The sequence below is a fragment of the Hemiscyllium ocellatum genome, unplaced genomic scaffold (assembly GCF_020745735.1).
Source record: "Hemiscyllium ocellatum isolate sHemOce1 unplaced genomic scaffold, sHemOce1.pat.X.cur. scaffold_697_pat_ctg1, whole genome shotgun sequence".
In the NCBI taxonomy this organism is placed as follows: Eukaryota; Metazoa; Chordata; class Chondrichthyes; order Orectolobiformes; family Hemiscylliidae; genus Hemiscyllium; species Hemiscyllium ocellatum.
Window position 1 is genome coordinate 105,277 of NW_026869179.1, and position 18,617 is coordinate 123,893.

Here is an 18,617-nt window from a genome sequence, read left to right on the forward strand (position 1 = left end):
CAACTCAACCCAACCCACCACCATACAAATCAACCCAACCTATTTCAACCCAACCCACCTCAACCCAACCCACCTTAACCCAACCCACCTCAAGCCAACCCAGCTCAACCCAACCCACCACTATACAACTCAACCCAACCCACCTCAACCGAAACCATCTCAAACCAATGCACCTCCACCCAACCCAACCCAAATCAACCCAACTCACCTCACCCCAAACCAACTCAACCCAACACATCTGAACCCAACCCACCTCAACCCAACCCACCTCAACCCAACCCAATTCAACCCAACCCAACCCAATTCAATCCACCTCAACCCATCCCACCTCAACCCAACCCAACTCAACCACCCTAACTCAAGCCATCCCATCTCAACTCAACCAACCTCAACCCAACCCACCTCAACCCAACCCAACTCAACCCAACGCAATTCAACCCAACCCAACTCAATCCAACCCACGTAAACCCAACCTACCTCAATCCAACACACCTCCACCCAGCCCACCGCAACCCAACCCACCTCATTCCAATCCAACTGAACCCAACCACCTCAACTCAACCCACCTCAACCCAAGCCAACTCAACACAATCCACCTCAACCCAACCAACCTAAACGCATCCTACCTCAACTCATCCGGTCTCAACCAACCCAACTCAACCAACCCACCTCAACCCAACACACCTCCACCCAGCCCTCCTCAACCCAACCCACCACATTCCAACCCAACTCAACCCAACCACCTCAACTCAACCCACCTCAACCCAACCAACCTAAACCCATCCTACCTCAACCCATCTGGTCTCAACCAACCCAACTCAACCAACCCAACTCAACCCAACCCAACTCAACCCAACTCAACCCAACTCACCTCACCCCAACACAACTCAACTTAACCCACCTCAGCCCATCCAACTCATCCAACCCACCTCAACCCAACCCACCTTAACCCAACACAACTCACCCAACCCAACTCAACCCGACACAACTCAACACAACCAACTTCAACCCAACCCAACTCAACCCAACCCACCTCAACCCAACCCACCTCAACCCAACGCACCTCAACCCAACTCACCTCAACTAAACCCACTGCAACCCAACCCACCACAACCCAAACCACCTCTACCCAACCCTACTCAACCCAAACCACCTCAACTCAACCCAACCCAACCCACATCAACCCAACCCAACTCAACCCAACCCACCTCAATGCAACCCACCTCAATCCAACCCAACTCAACCCAACCTCCTCAACCCAACCCACCTCAACCCAACCCAACTCAACCCAACCCACCTCACCCCAACCCAACCCACCTCAACCCAACACTACTCAAGTTATCTCAACGCAACCCACCTCAACCCAACCCACGTCAACCCAACCCAACACAACCCAACCCACCTCAGCCCATCCAGACTCAACACAACCCAACTCAACCCAACCCACCTCAACCCAACCCACCTCAAACCAACTCAACTCAACCTAACCCATCACCATACAACTCAACCCAACCCACCTCACCCCAACCCAACCCACCTCAACCCAACACTACTCAAGTTATCTCAACGCAACCCACCTAAACCCAACCCACGTCAACCCAACCCAACTCAACCCAACGCACCTCAACCCAACCCACCTCAAACCAACCCAACTCAACCCAACCCACCACCATACAAATCAACCCAACCCACCTAAACCCAACCCAACTCAACCCAACCCACCTCAACCCAACCCACCTCAAACCAACCCAACTCAACCCAACCCACCTCCACCCTACCCAACCCACCTCAACCCAACCCACCTCAAACCAACCCAAATCAACCCAACCCACCTAAACCCAACCCAACTCAACCCAACCCACCTCAACCCAACCCAACTCAACCAAACCCACCTCCACCCTACCCAACCCAAATCAACCCAACTCACCTCACCCCAACCCAACTCAACCTTACCCAACTCAACCCAACACATCTGAACCCAATCCACTCAACCCAACCCACCTCAACCCAACCCAATTCAACCCAACCCAACCCAATTCATTCCACCTCAACCCATCCCACCTCAACTCAACCCAACCCAACTCACATCAACCCAACCCAACTCAACCCAACCCACCTCAATGCAACCCACCTCAATCCAACCCAACTCAACCCAACCTCCTCAACCCAACCCACCTCAACCCAACCCAACTCAACCCAACCCACCTCACCCCAACCCAACCCACCTCAACCCAACACTACTCAAGTTATCTCAATGCAACCCACCTCAACCCAACCCACGTCAACCCAACCCAACACAACCCAACCCACCTCAGCCCATCCAGACTCAACACAACCTAACTCAACCCAACCCACCTCAACCCAACCCACCTCAAACCAACTCAACTCAACCTAACCCATCACCATACAACTCAACCCAACCCACCTCACCCCAACCCAACCCACCTCAACCCAACACTACTCAAGTTATCTCAACGCAACCCACCTCAACCCAACCCACGTCAACCCAACCCAACTCAACCCAACGCACCTCAACCCAACCCACCTCAAACCAACCCAACTCAACCCAACCCACCACCATACAAATCAACCCAACCCAACTCAACCCAACCCACCTCAACCCAACCCACCTCAAACCAACCCAACTCAACCCAACCCACCTCCACCCTACCCAACCCACCTCAACCCAACCCACCTCAAACCAACCCAAATCAACCCAACTCACCTAAACCCAACCCAACTCAACCCAACCCACCTCAACCCAACCCAACTCAACCAAACCCACCTCCACCCTACCCAACCCAAATCAACCCAACTCACCTCACCCCAACCCAACTCAACCTTACCCAACTCAACCAACTCACCTCACCCCAACCCAACTCAACCAAACCCAACTCAACCCAACACATCTGAACCCAATCCACTCAACCCAACCCACCTCAACCCAACCCAGTTCAACCCAACCCAACCCAATTCATTCCACCTCAACCCATCCCACCTCAACCCAACCCAACTCAACCACCCTAACTCAAGCCATCCCATCTCAACCCAACCAACCTCAACCCAACCCACCTCAACCCAACCCAACTCAACCCAAAGCAATTCAACCCAACCCAACTCAATCCAACCCACATAAACCCAACATACCTCATTCCAACACACCTCCACCCAGCCCACCTCAACCCAACCCACCTCATTCCAATCCAACTGAACCCAACCACCTCAACTCAACCCACCTCAACCCAACCCACCTCAACACAATCCACCTCAACCCAACCAACCTAATCCCATCCTACCTCAACCCATCCGGTCTCAACCAACCCAAATCAACCAACCCAACTCAACCCAACTCAACCCAACTCACCTCACCCCAACACAACTCAACTTAACCCACCTCAGCCCATCCCAACTCATCCAACCCACCTCAACCCAGCCCACCTTAACCCAACACAACTAAATCCAAGTCAACCCAACCCACCTCAGCCCAACCCAACTCACCCAACCCAACTCAACCCAACTCAACTCAACACAACCAACCTCAACCCAACCCAACTCATCCCAACCCACCTCAACCAAACCCACCTCAACCCAACTCACCTCAACTCAACTCACCGCAACCCAACCCACCACAACCCAAACCACCTCAACCCAACCCACCTCAACTCAAACCAACCCAACCCACGTCAACCCAACCCAACTCAACGCAACCCACCTCAATCCAACCCAACTCAACCCAACCTCCTCAACCCAACCCACCTCAACCCAACCCAACTCAACCAAACCCACCTCAACTCAACGCACCGCAACCTAACCCAACCCAACCCAACCTACTCAACCAAATCCACCTCAACCCAACACTACTCAAGTTATCTCAACGCAACCCACCTCAACCCAACCCACCTCAAACCAACCCAACTCAACCTAACCCATCACCATACAACTCAGCCCAACCCACCTCAACCTAAACCATCTCATCCCAACTCACCTCCACTCAACCCAACCCAACCCAACCCAACGCACCTCAACCCAACCCACCTCAAACCAACCCAACTCAACTCAACCCACCACCATACAAATCAACACAACCCACCTAAACCCAACCCAACTCAACCCAACCCACCTCAACCCAATCCACCTCAACCCAACCCACATCAACCCAATCCACCTCAACCCAACCCAACTCAACCCAACCCACCTCAACCCAACCCAACTCAACCAAACCCACCTCCACACTACCCAACCCAACTCAACCAACTCACCTCACCCCAACCCACTCAACCCAACCCACCTCAACCCAACCCAACTCAACCAAACCCACCTCCACCCCAACCCACTCAACCCAACCCACCTAAACCCAACCCAATTCAACCCAACCCAACCCAATTCAATCCACCTCAACCCAACCCACCTCAACCCAACCCAACTCAACCCAACGCAATTCAACCCAACCCAACTCAATCCAACCCACGTAAACCCAACATACCTCATTCCAACACACCCCCACCCAGCCCACCTCAACCCAACCCACCTCATTCCAATCCAACTGAACCCAACCACCTCAACTCAACCCACCTCAACCCAACCCAACTCAACACAATCCACCTCAACCCAACCAACCTAAACCCATCCTACCTCAACCCATCTGGTCTCAACCAACCCAACTCAACCAACCCACCTCCACCCAACACACCTCCACCCAGCCCTCCTCAACCCAACCCACCTCATTCCAACCCACCTCATTCCAACCCACCTCAACCCAACCAACCTTAACCCATCCTACCTCAACCAACTCAACTCAACCCAACCCAACTCAACCCAACGCAACCCAACTCACCTCACCCCAACACAACTCAACTTAACCCACCTCAGCCCATCCCAACTCAACACACCTCCACCCAGCCCTCCTCAACCCAACCCACCTCATTCCAACCCACCTCATTCCAACCCACCTCAACCCAACCAACCTTAACCCATCCTACCTCAACCAACTCAACTCAACCCAACCCAACTCAACCCAACGCAACCCAACTCACCTCACCCCAACACAACTCAACTTAACCCACCTCAGCCCATCCCAACTCATCCAACCCACCTCAACCCAGCCCACCTTAACCCAACACAACTAAATCCAAGTCAACCCAACCCACCTCAGCCCAACCCAACTCACCCAACCCAACTCAACCCAACCCACCTCAACCCAACCCACCTCAACCCATCACACCTCAACCCAACTCACCTCAACTCAACACACCGCAACACAACCCACCACAACCCCACCCAACTCAACACAACCCACTTCAATCCAACCCAACTCAACCCAACCTCCTCAACCCAACCCACCTCAACCCAACCCAACTCAACCCAACCCACCTCCACTCAACGCACCGCAACCTAACCCAACCCAACCCAACCTACTCAACCAAATCCACCTCAACCCAACACTACTCAAGTTATCTCAACGCAACCCACCTCAACCCAACCCACGTCAACCCAACCCAACACAACCCAACCCACCTCAGCCCATCCAGACTCAACACAACTCAACTCAACCCAACCCACCTCAACCCAACCCACCTCAAACCAACCCAACGCAACCCAACCCACCTCCACTCAACCAAACCCAACTCAACCCAACGCACCTCAAACCAACCCAACTCAACCCAACCCACCACCATACAAATCAACCCAACACACCTCAACCCAACCCAACTCAACCCAACCCACCTCAACCCCACCCACCTCAAACCAACCCAACTCAACCCAACCTACCTCCACCCTACCCAATCCAAAACAACCCAACTCACCTCACCCCAGCCCAACTCAACCCATCCCACCTCATTCCAATCCAACTGAACCCAACCACCTCAACTCAACCCACCTCAACCCAACCCAACTCAACACAATCCACCTCAACCCAACCAACCTAAACCCATCCTACCTCAACCCAACCCACGTGAACCCAACCCAACTCAACCCAACACAGCTCAATCCAACACACCTCCACCCAGCCCACCTCAACCCAACCCACCTCATTCCAACCCACCTCAACCCAACCCACCTTAACCCAACACAACTAAATCCAAGTCAACCAACCCAACTCAACCCAACCAAACTCAACCCAACTCAACTCAACTCAACCCACCTCAACCAACTCACCTCAACTCAACCTACCGCATCCCAACCCAACTCAAACCGACCCACCTCAACCCAACACACCTCAACCCAACCCACCTCAACCAACTCACCTCAACTCAACCTACCGCAACCCAAACCACCTCAGCCCTACTCACCTCAACCCAACCCACCTCAACTCAAGCCAATCTAACCCACCTCAACCCAACGCAATTCAACCCAACCCAACTCAACCCAACCCACGTGAACCCAACCTACCTCAACCCAACACAGCTCAATCCAACACACCTCCACCCAGCCCACCTCAACCCTACCCACCTAATTCCAACCCAACGCAACCCAACCACCTCAACTCAACCCACCTCAACCCAACACAACTCAACACAACCCACCTCAACCGAACCCACCTAAACCCATCCTACCTCAACCCATTCTGTCTCAACAAACCCAACTCAACCAACCCACCTCAACCCAACCCAACTCAACCCAACTCACCTCACCCCAACACAACTCAACTTAACCCACCTCAGCCCATCCCAACTCATCCAACCCACCTCAACCCAACCCACCTTAACCCAACACAACTAAATCCAAGTCAACCCAACCCACCTCAGCACAACCCACCTCCGCCTAACCCAACTCAACCCAACCCAACTCAACCCAACCCACCTCAACCCAACCCACCTCAACCCAACTCACCTCAACTCAACACACCGCAACCCAACCCACCACAACCCAAACCACCTCAACCCAACCCAACTCAACCCAACCCAACCCACGTCAACCCAACCCAACTCAACGCAACCCACCTCAATCCAACCCAATCTCCTCAACCCAACCCAACTCAACCCAACCCACCACAACTCAATGCACCGCAACCTAACCCAACCCAACCCACCCTACTCAACCAAATCCACCTCAACCCAACACTACTCAAGTTATCTCAAAGCAAACCACCTCAACCCAACCCACGTCAACCCAACCCAACCCACCTCAGCCCATCCAGACTCAACACAACCCAACTCAACCCAACCCACCTCAACCCAACCTACCTCAAACCAACCCAACTCAACCCAACCCACCTCCACTCAACCAAACCCAACTCAACCCAACCTACCTCCACTCAACCAAACCCACCTCAACCCAACCCACCTCAAACCAACCCAACTCAACCCATCCCACCACCATACAAATCAACCCAACCCACCTCAACCCAAGCCAACTCAACCCAACCCACCTCAACCCCAACCCAACTCAACCCAACTCATCTCTCCCCAACCCAACTCAACCAAACCCAACTCAACCCAACTCATCTCAACCCAACCCACTCAACCCAACCCAACTCAACCCAACCCACCTTAACCCAACCCAACACAACCCAACGCAATTCAACCCAACCCAACTCAATCCAACCCACGTGAACCCAACCTACCTCAACCCAACACAGCTCAATCCATCACACCTCCACCCAGCCCACCTCAACCCAACCCACCTCAACCCAACCCACCTTAACCCAACACAACTAAATCCAAGTCAACCAACCCAACTCAACTCAACCCAACCCAACCCACCTCAACCCAACCCACCTCAACCAACTCACCTCAACTCAACCTACAACAACCCAAACCACCTCAGCCCTACTCAACCAAACCCAACCCACTCAACCCAACACACCTTAACCCAACCCAACACAACCCAATGCAATTCAACCCAACCCAACTCAATCCAACCCACGTGAACCCAACCTACCTCAACCCAACACAGCTCAATCCAACACACCTCCACCCAACCCACCTCAACCCAACCCACCTTAACCCAACACAACTAAATCCAAGTCAACCAACCCAACTCAACCCAACCAAACTCAACCCAACTCAACTCAACCCAACCCAACCCACCTCAACCAACTCACCTCAACTCAACCTACCACAACCCAAACCACCTCAGCCCTACTCAACCCAACCCAACCCACCTCAACCCAACGCAATTCAACCCAACCCAACTCAACCCAACCCACGTGAACCCAACCTACCTCAACCCAACACAGCTCAATCCAACACACCTCCACCCAGCCCACCTCAACCCTACCCACCTAATTCCAACCCAACGCAACCCAACCACCTCAACTCAACCCACCTCAACCCAACACAACTCAACACAACCCACCTCAACCGAACCCACCTAAACCCATCCTACCTCAACCCATTCTGTCTCAACAAACCCAACTCAACCAACCCACCTCAACCCAACCCAACTCAACCCAACTTAACCCACCTCAACCCATCCCAACTCATCCAACCCACCTCAACCCAACCCACCTTAACCCAACACAACTAAATCCAAGTCAACCCAACCCACCTCAGCCCAAACCAACTCAAACCAACCCACCACAACCCAACCCAACTCAAACCAACCCACCACAACCCAACCCACCTCAACCCAACCCACTTCAACCCAACCTACCTCAACCCATCCTACCTCAGCCCAACCCAACTCAACCTAACTCACCTCAACTCAACCCACCGCAACCCAACCCACCACAACCCAAACCACCTCAACCCAACCCACCTCAACCCATCCTACCTCAACCCAACCCAACTCAACCCAACCCAACTCAACCCAACCCAACTCAACCCAACCCACCTCAATCCAACCCAACTCAACCCAACCTCCTCAACCCAACCTACCTCAACCCAACCCAACTCAACCCAACCCACCTCAACCCAACCCACCTCAAACCAACCCAACTCCACCCAACCCATAACCATACAACTCAACCCAACCCACCTAAACCCAACCAACACAACCCAACCCACCTCAGCCCATCCAGTCTCAACACAACCCATCTCAACCCAACCCACCTCAACCCAACCCAACTCAACCCAACCCACCTCCACTCAACTCAACCCAATTCAACCCAACCCACCTCAACCCAACCCACCTTAACCCAACCCACCTCAAGTCAACCCAACTCAACCCAACCCACCTCTATACAACTCCACCCACCTCTATACAACTCAACCCAACCCACCTCACCCCAGACCACCTCAACCCATCCCACCTCAACCCAACCCAACTCAACCCAACGCAATTCATCCCAACCCAACTCATCCCAACACAACTCAATCCAACCCACGTGAACCCAACCCACCTCAACCCAACACACCTCCACCCAGCCCACCTCCACCCAACCCACCTCATTCCAACCCAACTCAACCCAACCACCTCAACTCAACCCACCTCAACCCAACCCAACTCAACACAATCCACCTCAACCCAACCCACCTAAACCCATCCTACCTCAACCCATCCGGTCTCAACCAACCCAACTCAACCAACCCACCTCAACCCAACCCAACTCAACCCAACTCACCTCACCCCAACACAACTCAACTTAACCCACCTCAGCCCATCCCAACTCATCCAACCCACCTCAACCCAACCCACCTTAACCCAACACAACTAAATCCAAGTCAACCCAACCCACCTCAAACCAACCCACCTCAGCCCAACCCAACTCAACCAAACTCAACCCAACTCAACCCAACCCAACCCACCTCAACCCAACCCACCTCAACCCAACACACCTCAACCAACTCATCTCAACTCAACCCAACTCAACCCACCGCAACCCAAACCACCTCAGCCCAACCCACCTCAACTCAACCCATCCCAACCTACCTCAACCCAACGCAATTCAACCCAACCCAACTCAACCCAACCCACCTCAACCCAACCCACCTCAACCCAACCCACCTCAACCCAACACAGCTCAATCCAACACACCTCCACCCAGCCCACCTCAACCCAACCCACCTAATTCCAACCCAATGCAACCCAACCACCTCAGATCAACCCACCTCAACCCAACCCAACCCACCTAAACCCATCCTACCTCAACCCTTTCCGTCTCAACCAACCCAACTCAACCAACCCACCTCAACCCAACCCAACTCAACCCAACTCACCTCACCCCAACACAACTCAAATTAACCCACCTCAGCCCATCCCAACTCATCCAACCCACCTCAACCCAACTCACCTTAACCCAACACAACTAAATCCAAGTCAACCCAACCCACCTCAACCCAACCCACCGCAACCTAACCCAACTCAACCCAACCAAACTCAACCCACCTCAACTCAACCCAACCCAACCCACGTCAACCCAACCCAACTCAACCCAACCCAACTCAACCCAACCCACCTCAACCCAACCCACCTCAATCCAACCCAACTCAACCCAACCTCCTCAACCCAACCCAACTCAACCCAACGCACCTCAACTCAACGCACCGCAACCCAACCCAACCCAACCCAACCTACCTCAACCAAACCCACCTCAACCCAACCCTACTCAAGTCATCTCAACCCAACACACCTCAACTAAACCCACCGCAACCCAACCCACCACAACCCAAACCTCCTCAACCCAACCTACCTCAGCCCAACCCAACTCAACCCAACCCACCTCAACTCAACGCACCACAACCTAACCCAACTCAACCCAACCTACTCAACCAAACCCACCTCAACCCAACACTACTCAAGTTATCTCAACGCAACCCACCTCAACCCAACACACGTCAACCCAACCCAACACAACCCAACCCACCTCAGCCCATCCAGACTCAACACAACCCAACTCAACCCAACCCACCTCAACCCAACCCACCTCAAACCGACCCAACTCAACCCAACCCATCACCATACAACTCAACCCAACCCACCTCAACCTAAACCATCTCAACCCACCCCAACACAACCGAACCCACCTCATCCCAACCCAAACACAACCGAAGCCAACTGAACCTTCTCCAACTCACCAAACCCAACTATCCCAAACTAGCCCCAATCGAATCTAAACCAACCGAAAACAACCCACTTCAACCCAACCTGTTTCAATTCCCCCCACCGCAACTCTAATCAAACCACCTCAAACCCACTGAACCCACACACAACCCTAAACAATCCAAACCCAACCCTCATTCTCCCAAACTCCCAGCGAGCACAGTCGAAACCAAATCAGTCTGCCTCCTCCTCCCTGCCATCCCACAGGGGAAGGGTCAGTCTGGGAGAGCTTTGGCAGCACACTCCCTCTCGCGCCGGAACGTTCCCCACCTCTCCCGCCCACCCCGGTGCAAAGATCCCAAAACCACCATCCACTTGCACATCTGTCCAGTCTAAAGATCCATCATGTGTGGAGCTGGAAGGATTGGGGTTGGCCAGGGGTGGGGAGGGAGGTTGTGGTGGTGGTGAGGTCGGGAGGGCTGGGGGAGGTAGCATCAGGGAAGGCCATGCGAGTCGGGCCCCCTCCCTGAGCGGTTGAGGAAGGGCTGGGATTAGGTGGACGCTCTGTCGGTTTTGAGCCCCCATCCACCATTGGAGAACTTGCTTGTTATTCACCATCTTCCACACCCCCTCCCTCCCCGTCTCGTCCCTTCCAGGGGATTCTGCTTCTTTAACTCGGTTGCTGTGGCCACCAAACAGCTGTTACAGAAGACAGACACCAGGCGGATTCTGATTGTTGACTGGGTGAGTCATCACAACCCCATTCCCTCCTGCTCCACACCGTTACCATGGACACCAAACCCCTTCCCCATTCCCTCCCGCTCTACACCATCCCCATGGACCCCAAACCCCTTCCCCAATCCCTCCCGCTCTACACCGTCCTCCTGGACCCCAAACCCCTTCCCCGTTCCCTCCCGCTCTACAACGTCCCCCATGGACACCAAATCCCTTTCCCGTTCCCTCCCGCTCTACACCGTTCCAATGGACCCCAAACCCCTTCCCCGTTCCCTCCCGCTCTACAACGTCCCCCATGGACCCCAAACCCCTTCCCCGTTCCCTCCCCCTCTACACCATCCCCATGGACCCCAAACCCCTTCCCCATTCCCTCCCGCTCTACACCGTTCCAATGGACCCAAACCCCTTCCCCGTTCCCTCCCGCTCTACACCGTCTCCATGGACCCCAAACCCCTACCTCGTTCCCGCCCTCTCTACACCATCCCATGGACCCCAAACCCCTTCCCCGTTCCCTCCCGCTCTACACCGTCTCCATGGACCCCAAACCCCTTCCCCATTCCCTCCCGCTCTACGCCATCCCAATAGACCCCAAGCACCTTCCCCATTCCCTCCCGCTCTACTCTGTCCCCCATGAACCCCAAACCCCTGCCCCATTCCCTCCCACTCTACACCGTCCCCCATGGACCCCAAACCCCTTCCCCGTTTCCCCCCAATATGGCGGAGGCTTGGGGGTGGTTCCTCTTTGTTGAAGAAGGCGAGCGATGGAGGGAGGGGGTTTGAGTGGGCCATTACCTTGAGTCACCATCTCTGTTTCCCCCCCACCCACCCACCCTTCCCCTCACCTCCTCACCCACAAGGACGTGCACCATGGAAACAGCACCCAGCAAGTCTTCTACAGTGATCCCAAAGTCCTCTACATTTCCCTCCATCGCCATGATGGAGGCAACTTTTTCCCGGGAAGCGGAGCCGCAGAGGAGGTCAGTACCACCCCCAGCCAGCAGGGAGCAGGCAACAATCAGCGACGGACTCACCCTACCGTCCATGTTGGCGTGTCAGGGATGTGTCCCTGTCCCTGGGTGTGTTTGATGGGGGGGCGGTACGGTGTTGAGGGAGCTTTACTCTGTATCTAACCCCCTGTCCCTGGGAGTGGGGGATGGTGTAGAGAGAGCTTTACTCTGTATTTAATCCCCCTGTCCGTGGGAGTGGGGGGACGGTGTAGAGGGAGCTTTACTCTGTATCCAACCCCCTGTCCATGGGAGTGGGGGACAGTGTAGAGGGAGCTTTACTCTGTATCTAACCCCCTGTCCCTGGGAGTGGGGGATGGTGAAGTGGGAGCTTTACTCTGTATCTAACCCCCTGTCCCTGGGAGTGGGGGACGGTGTAGAGGGAGCTTTACTCTGTATCCAAAGCCTTGGGAGTGGGGGACGGTGTAGTGGGAGTTTACTCTGTATCCAACTCCCTGTCCCTGGGAGTGGGGAATGGTGTAGAGGGAGCTTTACTCTGTATTTAAACCCCCTGTCCCTGGGAGTGAGGGACGGTGTAGAGGGAGCTTTGCACTGTATCTAAACCCCCCCCCCCCCATTGCTGGGTGGTATTGATGGAGGGTGCATGGTGTAGAGGAAGCTTTACTCGGTTCTCTTGGGCTCCCTGATGTGACACGTTGTGGGGGGGTGGTGAGTCTGGGGTCTGACGTCAGTGTCTGTTGCTGTCCCAGGTCGGAGCAGGACCAGGGGAGGGGTTCAACGTTAACATTGCGTGGAGTGGGGGGTTGGACCCTCCCATGGGCGATGCTGACTATCTGGCTGCGTTCAGGTAACAGAGGGAGGAGGGGGGAGTGGGAACACACAGGAGAGAGGTGGTGGGAACGGGGAAGGGGTTTGGGGTCCATCAGGGCCGGTGTAGAGCGGGAGGGAATGGGGAAGGGGTTTGGGGTCCATGGGGACGGTGTAGAGCGGGAGGGAACGGGGAAGGGGTTTGGGGTCCATGGGGACGGTGTAGAGCGGGAGGGAACGGGGAAGGGGTTTGGGATCCATGGGGGAAGGTGTAGAGCGGGAGGGAACGGGGAAGGGGTTTGGGGTCCATGGGGGATGGTGTAGAGCAGGAGGGAACGGGGAAGGGGTTTGGGGTCCATGGGGACGGTGTAGAGCGGGAGGGAACGGGGAAGGGGTTTGGGATCCATGGGGGAAGGTGTAGAGTGGGAGGGAATGGGGAAGGGGTTTGGGGTCCATGGGGGATGGTGTAGAGCAGGAGGGAACGGGGAAGGGGTTTGGGGTCCATTGGGGGACGGTGTAGAGCAGGAGGGAACGGGGAAGGGGTTTGGGGTCCATGGGGGGATGGTGTAGAGCGGGAGGGAACGGTGAAGGGGTTTGGGGTCCATGGGGGACGGTGTAGAGCGGGAGGGAACGGGAAATGATGTGAACCTGCTCCAACAGCCGGCTCTGGCTCTCCTGACACTGATGGGCCATGTCTCTCCCTGTGTGTGTGTCTCTCTCTCTCTCTCTCCCTGTGTGTGTCTCTCTCTCCCTGTGTGTCTCTCTCTCCCTGTGTGTGTGTGTCTCTCTCTCCGTGTGTGTGTCTCTCTCTCTCTCTCTCTGTATGTCTCTCTCTCTCTCTCTCTCCCCGTGCGTCTCTCTCTACCCGTGTGTGTGTCTCTCTCTCTACCCCTGTGTGTGTGTCTCTCTCTCCCCGTGTGTGTGTATGTGTGTGTGTGTCTCTCTCCCCGTGTGTGTGTGTGTCTCTCTCTCTCCCCCTGTGTGTGTGTGTCTCTCTCTCCCCGTGTGTGTGTATGTGTGTGTGTGTCTCTCTCCCCGTGTGTGTGTGTGTGTGTCTCTCTCTCTCCCCCTGTGTGTGTGTCTCTCACTCCCCCTGTGTGTGTGTCTCTCCCCATGTGTGTGTGTCTCTCTCTCTCTCTCTCTCGCCCCATGTGTGTGTGTGTCTCTCTCTCTCTCTCCCCGTGTGTGTGTCTCTCTCTCCCCCCGTGTGTGTGTCTCTCTCCACGTGTATGTGTGTGCGTGTGTCTCTCTCTCTCCCTTGTGTGTGTGTGTGCGTGTGTCTCTCTCTCTCTCTCCCGTGTGTCTCTCTCTCTCTCCCCGATCTGTGTGTCTCTCTCTCCCCCCGTGTGTGTGTCTCTCTCCACGTGTATGTGTGTGCGTGTGTCTCTCTCTCTCCCTTGTGTGTGTGTGTGCGTGTGTCTCTCTCTCTCTCTAACGTGTGTCTCTCTCTCTCTCCCCGTGTGTGTCTCTCTCTCCCCCCCGTGTGTGTGTTTGTGTCTCACTCTCTCTCTCCCCGTGTGTGTCTGTCTCCCCATGTGTGTCTCTCTCTCTCCCTGTGTGTGTGTCTCTGTCTCTCTCCCCATGTGTGTGCCTCGCTCTCTCCCCGTGTGTCTCTCTCCCCCCGTGTGTGTGTCTCTCTCCCCGATCTGTGTGTGTCTCTCTCTCTCTCCCCGTGTGTGTGTGTCTCTCTCTCTCCCTACGTGTGTGTCTCTCTCTCTCCCTACGTGTGTGTGTGTCTCTCTCTCTCCCTACGTGTGTGTCTCTCTCTCCCCGTGTATGTGTGTGTGTCTCTCTCTCTCTCCCCTGTGTGTGTGTGTGTCTCTCGCTCTCTCCCCGTGTGTGTGTGTCTCTCGCTCTCTCCCCGTGTGTGTGTGTGTGTGTCTCTCTCTCTCTCCCTGTGTGTGTGTGTCTCTCTCTCTCTCCCCTGTGTGTGTGTGTGTCTCTCGCTCTCTCCCCGTGTGTGTGTGTGTCTCTCGCTCTCTCCCCGTGTATGTGTGTGTGTGTCTCTCTCTCTCCCCTGTGTGTGTGTGTGTCTCTCTCTCTCCCTGTGTGTGTGTGTGTCTCTCGCTCTCTCCCCGTGTGTGTGTGTGTGTCTCTCTCTCTCTCTCCCTGTGTGTGTGTGTCTCTCTCTCTCTCTCTCTCTCTCTCCCGTGTGTGTGTGTGTCTCTCTCTCTCCCTGTGTGTGTCTCTCTCTCCCCGTGTGTGTGTGTCTCTCTCTCTCTCCCTGTGTGTGTCTCTCTCTCCCCGTGTGTGTCTCTCTCGCTCCCTGTGTGTGTCTCTGTCTCTCTCCCCATGTGTGTGTCTCTCTCTCCCCGTGTGTGTGTGTCTCTCTCTCCCCGTGTGTGTCTCTCTCGCTCCCTGTGTGTGTCTCTGTCTCTCTCCCCATGTGTGTGTCTCTCTCTCCCGTGTGTGTGTGTGTCTCTCTCTCTCTCCCTGTGCGTGTGTCTCTCTCTCTCTCTCTCTCCCCCGTGTGTGTGTGTCTCTCTCTCTCCCCATGTGTGTCTCTGTCTCTCCCCGTGTGCGTCTCTCTTTCTCCCCATGTGTGTCTCTCTCTCCCCCCCCGTGTGTCTGTCTCTCTCTCTCCCTGTGTGTGTGTGTCATTCTCTTTCCCTGTGTCTCTCTCTCTCTCCCCGTGTGTGTCTCTCTCTCCCCGTGTGTGTGTGTCTCTCTCGGTCCCTGTGTGTGTCTCTGTCTCTCTCCCCATGTGTGTGTCTCTCTCTCTCTCCCCGTGTGTGTCTCTCTTTCTCCCCATGTATGTCTCTGTCTCTCTCCCCGTGTGTGTCTGTCTCTCTCTCTCCCTGTGTGTGTGTGTCATTCTCTTTCCCTGTGTCTCTCTCTCTCTCCCCGTGTGTGTGTCTCTCTCCCCGTGTGTGTGTCTCTCTCTCTCTCCCAGTGTGTGTCTTTCTCTCTCCCCGTGTGTGTGTCTCTCTCCCCGTCTGTGTGTGTGTGTCTCTCTCTCTCCCCGTGTGTGTGTCTCTCTCCCCGTGTGTGTGTGTGTGTCTCTCTCTGTGTCTCTCCCCGTCTGTGTGTGTGTCTCTCTCTCTCTCCCCCCGTGTGTGTGTCTCTCTCACTCTCTCTCTCTCCCCCCGTGTGTGTGTCTCTCTCTCTCTCTCTCCCCCCGTGTGTGTGTGTGTCTCTCTCCCTCTCTCCCCGTGTCTCACTCTCTCTCCCCCTGCTGCAGGACGGTGGTGATACCGATTGCGAAGGAATTCTCCCCCGAGCTGGTCCTGGTATCCTCTGGGTTTGACGCTGTCGAGGGACACCAGCCCCAGATGGGGGGTTACCGGGTATCTGCAAAATGTGAGTCCGCCCGCCCCCCTCAGACTCAGCACTACCCCCCCCTCCACCCCTCGCCAGACGCTGCCAGACCCTGGGGCAGACGCTGCACTGGGGAGTGAGGTTCACCCCACTCCCACATCACTGTCTCCCACCTCCCACCCCTCCCCCCACTGGTACCACTCTGGGGGCGGAGTATTCCGTGTGGGATCATACCCCCTCCCACACTGACCCCAGACAATGCGCTGTGACTCCTGCCTGGTCTCGGGGGGGATGGGGTGGGGGGGAGCGGTGTGACCATGCGTGCTTGAGCCGTGACACTGTCGGCGTGTGCGTCTCCCTGCGCCTGCCCCGGTGCGTCGGTGACCGTGCGTGTTCGCTTGGCGTGTGCCCTGCACGTTTGCGGTGGCGTGTGTTCCCAGCTTCATGCGTCAGTCATACGTGTACACGGTCATGGTCACGTATTACTTATATACATGTCTATGACATTGCTCGCATGTGCGTATGTTACTGCGTTCCCACATTGTTCACAGATGTGGGTGATTGTATTCCCGTGTTGTCCCTGTGTGCGTGTCCACACGATCACGTTCCCGTGTTGTCCCTGTGTGCGTCCACACGATCACGTTCCCGTGTTGTCCCTGTGTGCGTCCACACGATCACGTTCCCGTGTTGTCCCTGTGTGCGTCCACACGATCACGTTCCCGTGTTGTCCCTGTGTGTGCGTGTCCACACGATGACGTTCCCGTGTTGTCCCTGTGTGTGTGAGAGAAAGAGAGAGAGAGAGAGAAAGAGAGAGGGAGAGAGTATGAGAGTGAGAGAGTGTGAGAGAGAGAGTGTGAGAGAGAGAGAGAGAGTGAGAGAGTGTTTGAGGGAGGGTAAGGGTGTGTGAGGGATGGAGAGAGTGTGTGAGGGAGGGTGAGGGAGGCTGAGGGATGGAGAGAGTGTGTGAGGGAAGCTGAGGGAGGGTGAGGGATGGAGAGAGTGTGTGAGGGAGGGTGAGGGAGGCTGAGGGTGTGTGAGGGACGGAGAGAGTGTGTGAGGGAGGGTGAGGGTGTGTGAGGGACAGAGAGAGTGTGTGAGGGATGGAGAGAGTGTGTGAGGGAGGGTGAGGGTGTGTGAGGGATGGAGAGAGTGTGTGAGGGAGGGTGAGGGTGTGTGAGGGACGGAGAGAGTGTGTGAGGGATGGAGAGAGTGTGTGAGGGAGGGTGAGGGTGTGTGAGGGACGGAGAGAGTGTGTGAGGGAGGGTGAGGGTGTGTGAGGGACGGAGAGAGTGTGTGAGGGATGGAGAGAGTGTGTGAGGGAGAGTGAGGGTGTGTGAGGGATGGAGAGAGTGTGTGAGGGTGAGGGTGAGGGAGGCTGAGGGATGGAGAGAGTGTGTGAGGGAGGGTGAGGGTGTGTGAGGGACGGAGAGAGTGTGTGAGGGAGGCTGAGGGAGGGTGAGGGATGGAGAGAGTGTGTGAGGGAGGGTGAGGGTGTGTGAGGGATGGAGAGAGTGTGTGAGGGAGGCTGAGGGAGGGTGAGGGTGTGTGAGGGACGGAGAGAGTGTGTGTGGGAGGCTGAGGGAGGGTGAGGGATGGAGAGAGTGTGTGAGGGAGGGTGAGGGTGTGTGAGGGACGGAGAGAGTGTGTGAGGGAGGCTGAGGGTGTGTGAGAGTGTCGTGGGGGTGGGGAAGGTTGGGGCGATGAGCACTAAAGGGGACATGTCCTCCCCCAGGGTCTAACTGTCTCCCCCCCCACCACACCCCCCAGGTTTCGGGGTGCTGACCCGGGAGCTGATGGAGGTGGCTGGTGGCCGCGTGGTCCTAGTGCTGGAGGGTGGACACCATCTGACCGCTATCTGTGACGCATCAGAGATGTGTGTGAGAGCACTCCTGGGGCAGGAGGTAACAGCCGAGGGGAGGGAGGGGGGGG

At 55.7% G+C, this 18,617-nt stretch overlaps 1 protein-coding gene across 1 annotated transcript in view; it reads left to right on the plus strand.

Annotated features, from left to right (window-relative positions):
• Positions 1 to 18,617, plus strand: part of LOC132814156 (histone deacetylase 4-like) — a 74,510-nt gene that overhangs the window by 55,335 nt on the left and 558 nt on the right. The window contains exons 10-14 of the mRNA XM_060823399.1: positions 11,580 to 11,667; positions 12,516 to 12,635; positions 13,373 to 13,470; positions 16,612 to 16,730; positions 18,456 to 18,589. Coding sequence (XP_060679382.1) covers positions 11,580 to 11,667; positions 12,516 to 12,635; positions 13,373 to 13,470; positions 16,612 to 16,730; positions 18,456 to 18,589 — 559 coding nt within the window. The remainder of the gene's footprint in view (positions 1 to 11,579; positions 11,668 to 12,515; positions 12,636 to 13,372; positions 13,471 to 16,611; positions 16,731 to 18,455; positions 18,590 to 18,617) is intronic.